An 8586-nucleotide genomic window follows, 5' to 3' on the forward strand; every position below is an offset into this window, starting at 1 on the left:
TTAGGCCTTTAGCGGCAGAGGTGGAAAATCCGGGGTTCAGAAAGTTAATTCCGCTCCCGGATTCTGAACCAACCGCGTGGATTTGGGAATCAGCGTCAACCCAGAGGTGCAACCGGTAATCAGTGTGGATCGGTGCAGGGCCGGAGCGGAAAAAAACGGAAACAGGACTTTTACTTTCTGAACCTGCGCTTTTCCACCGCTGTTTACCGGCTCCTAGGCCCACGTTTAAAGTTGACACCACTCCGGAACCCTAAATGCGCCGAAGGCGAATCTGAGCTTTTTTTCCGGCAAAACGGCGAAGAGCCGGACAAAAAGACAAGCGCCTCAAGCGAGCGCGGCCCCGCTCCAGAACCCCGATTGTCGTGACGCAGGACCCTCTGCGGGGTGTGCGAGGTCAACGCTCACATCCTGTCCACGCTGGGGAGGAGAGGGGACCCCATGTTTATTCAACCCGTGGTCGTCTGGATCATCGTCATCTGTTCTCTCCCTCTCTCTCCCTCTCTCTGTCACTTCCTCCACGGATCCCTTCCTCAGGAGCTGAAGAAACAGATGGAAAAAAGCTGGAAGGAGTACGACATAAAAATGTAAGTGGTCGAAACGAACGGAGGGAATGCGCCGCTCCGCCCAGACTCTTATTATGACCCTTAATTATCCAAGAGGCTCTGGATCCGCGCGACCTTTTCTCCCGAGAAGGAAAAGACCGGAAAAAATCTCATCGACCGAACAGAAACGCCCGGCCGCCGTTTTGGAGTCCCGGGCCCGTTTCTGTTCGGCCGCAGACGTGGGGAAACGAAACGCCGAGATCAGCAGAACGGGCGAGCGGTTCGTCCCCCTCGGGCCGCTCCGCGTGGCACGCCTTGCAGAGCACATGGCTGATCTGATGTGATCCGGGCAGCGGTTTTAAAGCGCCTCATCATGTAGTAAGAGGGGAATCGAACCGCCCCCTCCTTCATCGTCCTTTATCCCAAAAAGCCCCCCCTCGCGTTCTGCACGTGAGGAGAGGGGAGGAGGTGACGCGCGCGCGCTCGCCTCAACGGTTCGTGTACAGTATGCAGCAGGATGAGGGAGTTCTTTCTTTCTTTCTTTCTTTCTTTCTTTCTTTCCTTTTTTTATTTGTCTCCTCCTTTCTTTCTGTCCTCTCTGATCGGGCTTTCATGCTTTTTTTTTCTGTCATTCCGTCTCTCCCCCTGTCTTTCGTTCCGTCGCTCTATCTTTCTTTATGCTGTCGGCCTTTTTGTCTTTATATCGGTATTCTTTATTCTTCTCTTTCTTTCTTTGTTTTTTTCTTTCTTTCTTTCTTTCTTTCTTTCTTCCTTTCCTTCCTTCCTCCCTTCTTGGTAATTCCAATTCCCGCTATATAATTGGCGTTAAATCACTGTCGCTTTAGTTTAATTCGCTGAAGGTAATGGGCCCGCCTAACCCCCACCGCCACCCTCCCTTTGCCCTCCCTCCTTCCAGGGGCAAACTGGAGAAGGAGCGGCGGGAGAAGAGCCGGCAGCTGGGGCTGATCAGGACGGAGGCATCGGACGGAGGAGAGGACATGGAGCGAGAGCGGAGGTCCTTCCAGCTGCAGATGTGTGAGGTGGGGGGATTAGTGCCAGTCAAAATATCACAGCCAGGCACCTTTTTAGAATAATAGAGCTATTGTAGAAGGACTGGGGAGCCCGTGGGTGGTCTGAACGCCAGATTCCAACCGTGGCGTTTCCCTTCTGGCCATTGGTGATACTGTATATGTTATTATGCCGCTTCCCAACCGGTTGCTCCACAAGCGACGGGTTCAGTCTAACAGATTGAAGAAAGAAAACTCACTCACTCACTTTGTCATTGGAAGTCAACACGAGTGATCGGCATTACTTTGATCGATCCAGTATCGGGGGCACGATTGGGGCCTCCACCACGTTCTTCATGTTTAACGTCCGAGTTTTCCTGAGCTCTCTTCGAGGAAACTGAGCCGAAGTATCAGGGAAATTCCCGTATCGTCCCGTATCGCCCCATATTGTCCCATGCACAGCGCAGATTTATGACACGGCGTGAGCTCAGTGGAGTCCCGCACCACATGCGACAGCGATTTACAATCCCTGAGAAAAGTCCTCCCAACACTGACTGAGACCAGCTGTGGGTTTGAACTCGCTCCGAGCCACATCTCTCTCTCTGTCTCTCCGTCCGCCACACACACACACACACACACGCACGCACACACACACACACACAATAATGGAAGCACGACTCGAGTCCATTCCCACCTCCCCCAGATCACAGATAGACGGGTGGATTTAGACTTTTTTTTATTGTGTAGCTGAGACCACGGAGTCATTCCTTCCACAGAGTCCCGCACTTGGCTCCGAGGGGCCTTTTTTCCCACCTTTGAAGCAAACATTTAAGTTTTCGGGCACGACAGAAATGGGTCAAACCAATGCCCCGAGATCACCTCTATTATCCCGTTGTATCTCAAATTAAATTACTTTTTTTTGTTTTTTCCCAGTTTGCATTCCGGAGCATCGACTCGGTCGAACGCTTTAAAATATGCGCCACAACTGCAGTATGAGGCGGAGTTCCAGAAGATAACCAGACGGAGGAAAAACGGAAAATATTATGCAGATTTTAATGCTCGGAATTATTGCAGGCCTGTTTGGTCCTCCACCCGTTCATCTTGTCCCGGACGGTGCTGAGAGGAACGACCGCCGGGGAATTTATCGTGAATTTACGACAAGGTTTCCAAACTTCTCAATGTCGACAAAAAAACAAAAGATCCGGAGAAAAATGGTTTATGGTTCCATCCCATTGGAGGAAGTTTGTCGATTTTGGATAAATAAACGGTGTGCCAGCCTTTTACATTGCATTTAAAGGGATGGAAAGGGGATTTAAAGGACAAATCTGTAACGTATGCAAACGAAACAGTAATTAGGAAGAAAGACAACGCAGGGAAGAGAAGTTTGCACATGGGATTAGGTGTCATGATAGTAAAATCCAAGACTTGAAATAAGAAAATAATTCACTGAGGAACACTTATTCTTACTCTGCTTTTAATTGATTTCATTCTTTTTATGATATTATTATTGTACTTTGTAAATGCATATTGCTTTGCTCTAATTGCCATTATCTGGTGGCCATTACAATTACATAGGTGAGCGACCCCAAAATGAACACCTCTCTGCTCTCACCACTGTTGATTTATTAAAAAAACTGAAAAAAAAAATGTAAAGGTCATCCCTATGAGCCACGGTGTCCTCAAGTTGACAAAAAGTATTCAGTTCAATCATTTCAAACTAAGAGGTAATGTATAAATGTGCAAGTTGTTTTAAATGTTAAGAAACAAACCTCGCCCCCCGCCGGGCCCACGCCGCCACGCCCCCGCCGGGCCCCACGCCGCCACGCCCCCGCCGGGCCCCACACCGCCACGCCCCCGCCGGGCCCGCACCGTCACAGCCGCCGGGCCCGCACCGTCACGGCCGCCGGGCCCGTACCGTCACGCCCGCCGGGCCCGTACCCTCATGCCCGCCGGGCCCGCACCGTCACGCCGCGCCGGGCCCGCACCGTCACGCCTGCCAGGCCCACACCCTCACACCCGCCGGGCAAATACACCGTAATGCACCGCCGCTCCATTTTGTAGTACTGCTGTGTTTTTAACTGTCCCTGTTTATGGTTTCAGTATCTTCTGAAGATCCAGGAGCTGAAGGTGCGCCAGGGCCCTGACCTCCTCCAGAGCCTCATAAAGTACTTCCAGGCTCAGCTCAGGTAAGTTTGAACAAAACATTTCTTCTCATTCATATACATATATATATATATATATATATATATATATATATATATATATATATATATATATCTTTTTTTTTTTTTTTTTTTTCTCCCCTGACACACAACAAATGTCAGTTTTGACATTTTTCTCCAGATGTGCTGTTGTTTTTTGTCTTACTAAGAGGTAAAAACCTGGAACTCATTATTACTGTAACTACCAAAATATCCAGATGTGATTTAAAAGCCCAAAACAGAAGAATGTATTTTCCTTTTTATAGAGCACATGGTTATGATTACACATTTACTTCAACTAAAAAATTAGCATTTAAGGTTGACTTTTTTTTTTTTTTTAATGATCTCTAATCACCGTCATTGGCAACGTCCACATTTCAATAGGGGTCGGTTGTTTATGCGGCGCAGGGTAAATTTACACGGGTTTGATGTGTCCCATTTTATTTTGTTTTTCTATGTTATTTCGTTGTTTGGCAGTTTCTTCCAGGACGGCCTGAAAGCCGCCGAGAACCTCACTCCCTTCGTGGAGAAGCTGGCCACGTCGGTCCACACGGTGAGCGCCCGCCGCCACCGCCGCCGCCGCCACCGGCTCTCCCGCCTGTTTGTTCTTTCCCTGTCGAGAAAGCCGGGGTTTTTTTTGGGGGGGGGTCTGTTCATCAGATGCAGCGGAATCTCTCCGGAGGAGTCTCCGTGTCGTGTATTGCAGCCGCCGTCGTGATTAAAATCTTTTGTTTGTGGATTCAGTACGGCTTCTGTCGTTCTCGCCAGAGGTCAAAGGTCGGGTTTTAACTGCGGCTGCCTTGTCCTCGTTATCTGGCTCGTGACTCACTCTCTGACTCTGACTGTTTTTGTTGTCCGTCTTGATAATATCGCACATACCGGCAACCCTACCACCACCTCTCTGTGTCCCCCCCCCCCCTCTCTCTCGCTCTCTCTCTCTCTCACTCTCTCTCTCTCTGGCTCTCCCTCCCCCCACAAACAGTTTCAACTGGATTTGACGTTCCTTGCTTAGTCACGTTTACAAAAACACCGACAAAGACACGGACTTGGAAGCTCTCAAGACTCAAACAGCATTTTGGTACCTCACACTCATCAGCTGCCAAAACCAAAACTGAACCCCCCCCCCCCCCCCCCCCCCCCCCACACACACACACACCCTTCCAGAACCGTTCCCCGCTGAACCACCGGTCGCTCTGTTATTAGCTGCGATTCCCAGACATGTCTGACTATTTTCCCGAAAGATTAAACCGAAAGCATCCACGCATCCCAAATTCCTTCCCAGCGCCGCTCTGAGTTTCCAACCCCACGGAGCCGGCCCTCCGCCCGGAAACAATCGTTTATTTGTGCCGCTGTGCACGTTAGAGGTTTTTCAGGTTCTGCGTGACGTAGCAGGCACCAGCCCAGACAAGCCCCGACCTCAGATCCAACCGGTTCCCCCGCGGGGAGATAACGACAAATTGAGGCTCGGGATGTTCGATATCCGATATTCCTGATGAACGGGCAGGAACCGGTGGAATGAATCGACCCGTCCTAACCCGTGTGGGTCCACAAACCCTTGGTGCCATCGGTATGTTGCCGTTTCCTGCCTAAGGAGCTGGGCTGCTCTACTAGCTCCCATACTCAGGGTTCTCACCAGGTCCTTGAGGTGCCTTCTCCTCCTCTGAAATCAAAGTCCTGGAACGCCTTATCCCCTTCTGTGCTGAAGTGGTTGAGAAGTCCTTGAAAAAAACACGCTGAGTGAAAACATGTGATGTTCCCCCTGGTTTTGTTATTCAAATTGTTATGTCATAAAATGCTTCCAGAATCTCTTGTAAGACATAGATGATTCCAAGGAAATGTCATTTAATCCAGTATGGTTAGAAAGAGACAGTTATAATAGTTCATTTGTTAATTAATTCATTTTTTTACAAAGATCACACACATTTATTACATTTGTTTTGCGGAAAGTCCTTGAAAACGAAGAAATTGTGCTTGAATTTCATTTTGTAATTCCAGAATGAACCCTGCATACTTTTCTATCTCTGACCTTGTGTGTGTGTGTGTGTGTGTGTGTGTGTGTGTGTGTGTGTGTGTGTGTGTGTGTGTGTGTGTGTGTGTGTGTGTGTGTGTGTGTGTGTGTGTGTGTGTGTGTGTGTGTGTGTGTATGTGTGTGTGTTATAGGTGCGTCTAGACCAGGATGAGGAGGTGCGGCAGCTCTCTCAGCTCAGGGATTCTCTCAGGCTGCTCCTGCAAGTCGAGGGCAAAGAGGTAAATGCAGTAAAGGTGACGTGGGAAACGTTTACATTTTTCGAATGTACGCAACTTCACGTGTAACTTTGAGTCATGGAACAACCCCTAAATATATGACATGAGATGCGTCGAGCCGTTTAAAGCTCAGGACTTAGACTTGTATTTCCATTGACAATAATGTGCATCCATAGCAGGCACTTGGGTAGGACATCAGAAAAACTAGTTTCGTAGATACTGATACTTAACAGAAAATTAAATAAATTAAATACTGCTTTATTATACTTGTTGTTGAACTAGTTTTATTTGTTTGGTGTTTTTTGGTTATCAGTTAATTATTCTCTGGTCAAAATATTGGTGAATTGGTATAAAAAAAAAAATACAAATAAAAATAATACAAAAATAAACTATAATCATAAATAAATTAAAAGTATACAGTATACTTATATATACTAAATATATGTATAGTCACAGTTTTCTATTGCCAATCTACATTTTGATTTGTATAACATTTGGTTGGAATAAGAATCATTCATGGGAGAAAAAACAGGTTCAGCTTTTCCAAATGCATGACAGGAAACATATAAAGTATTTTTTAATGTAATCCAGCCGCCGCTAGAAGAACGTCGCCGAAGAACGTCGCCGCGGTTGCCCCCATACCGGAAGCATTTTAAAGATTCTCATGGGTTGGCTCCCAGCGATGGGGAAAAACCAGGGACGGAGTTTTACTTTGTGTGTGTGTGTGTGTGTGTGTGTGTGTGTGTGTGTGTGTGTGTGTGTGTGTGTGTGTGTGTGTGTGCGTGTGCGCGCGCGCATCCCAGGACTACCTGAACAGGAAAAACTCCGGGAACGGCTACAGCATCCACCAGCCGCAGGGCAACAAGAAGTACGGCACCGAGAAGTCGGGCTTCCTGCTCAAGAAGAGCGACGGGTAGGTGGCGCGGGGGAGATGCGTTTCCACTGAGGGATCTCAGTGGAAAGGCGTTGCCTAAGGTTTCCCAGGACCTCTTTATTGTCCATACTGGACTGGAAAGTTTTTAGGTTTTTTTTCCAAGGACAATGAGAGGGGGACACGGGAGCAGAAGACGTTATGAGTAAATAATGTTATTAATTGGTAACAGGGAGTCTGAGTGGGTCGGGTCGGTGTGGTGTGCGGTGAAAGGAAGTTGAAATCAAGTCTTGCTCGCTCTCTCTCTCTGGGAGGAGAGAGAGAGGGTAAAGTTTGGGAGAGAGGGAAGGGGGGGGGGGGGGGGCTCTTCCACTCCTTCCACCCCCAGATGGTCTTCATTATGGTGGAGGGACGATTGGAGAAAGGGGGGGGGGCCTCTCCTCTGGAACGTATTGGCAAACTGAGTCGCTCCAGTTTTTCACACACGCACACACACACACACACACACACACACACACACACACACACACACACACACACACACACACACACACACACACACACATCACACCAGAGATAGATTATGATGTGATAAGGCGATCCAGGAGGAGAGTTAGACTTCCCGTCGGTCGCCGATGCCAAACGCGTCAGCGTCGTTATTTCACCTGAATCCACCGAAGGTCACGAAAACACACAAAAAAGCAGCATCTGGAAGCGAGAGCTGGAAGCCAGTGCGTCAGCGCACTTTGTGGTTGACTTGTGGCATTGGACTGGGTTACGTGAGTGTTTCCATTTAGGTTTGGTCTTTTATGAGTTGATCAGTGTGGGATAGATCAATGCCGCAGATTGATAGTGTCGTTTGGGCTTTGAGTTGATGATTAACGTTGTACAAATAGCTGCCATTAACAAAGTAATTTATCTTTTTTTGTTTTGTTTTATGCCGCTTTCAAAGTGTAACCCTATGATAGTGTATTTATTGATCTATACCTATAAATTATCTTAAAGTTCCTTCACTCAAGTGAATGGAATTTTGCCAAAATCGGATTCCATTCACTTCACATGTTGCAACTTTTCTAACATTGGCTCAAAATTCCCCTTAAATTAGCTTAATTTTTGTTTTCGTTGTCTTTTTTTTGTTCATTTTAAGTCTATGATAGTTTAATAACACACACTGAAGAGCCATTTATTTGCATTAAATATAAATATTGGACAGCTCATTTTCCTCAATTCACATGAGCGGAATTTTTCCAGAGTTGCGTTCTATTTGTTGCATTTTTAACATGGGCTAAAAAGTCTCCTTCAATTTGGAAGAAAACTATAATTATGGGCCCTGATGATTTCACAAAATGATGCTGATCACCACAAATTATTGTGGTAATCATTTATGATGTTATAATAGGGACCGCTATAAATTATCGAATTCCAACTTCAGTATTTAATCATTGAAAGTGCGATGTACTAAGTAACTCTGCATGTTGTTTTATCTCGTGTTCCTCTTCTGCAATGTTCCCACAGCATCAGGAAGGTGTGGCAGAAGAGGAAGTGTGGGGTCAAATATGGCTGCCTCACCATTTCCCACAGCACGGTGAGGGGTCGTTCAATCAGCGACATATTAAATGTTGCAATCAAAATGGCCACTGACGTGTGTGTGTGTGTGTGTGTGTGTGCGTGTGCGTTTGTGTGTGTCACAGATCAATCGCCCGCCGGCCAAGCTGAACCTG

The 8586-nt window shown here is 47.2% G+C and overlaps 1 protein-coding gene across 1 annotated transcript; it reads left to right on the top strand.

Moving 5' to 3' along the window:
- Positions 1-371: 371 nt before the first annotated feature.
- LOC307247635 (arf-GAP with SH3 domain, ANK repeat and PH domain-containing protein 3-like) lies at positions 372-8583 on the top strand (the record flags this gene model as incomplete). The annotated part of the gene is made up of 8 exons (XM_080024671.1): positions 372-584; positions 1459-1582; positions 3650-3735; positions 4228-4303; positions 5911-5997; positions 6798-6907; positions 8381-8450; positions 8557-8583. Coding segments are annotated over 8 exons (793 nt in total), but the record flags the coding sequence as incomplete, so codon positions are not given.
- Positions 8584-8586: the final 3 nt, after the last annotated feature.

This window comes from Zeus faber (genome assembly GCF_960531495.2).
Source record: "Zeus faber genome assembly, contig: SCAFFOLD_174, whole genome shotgun sequence".
NCBI classification, from domain to species: Eukaryota; Metazoa; Chordata; class Actinopteri; order Zeiformes; family Zeidae; genus Zeus; species Zeus faber.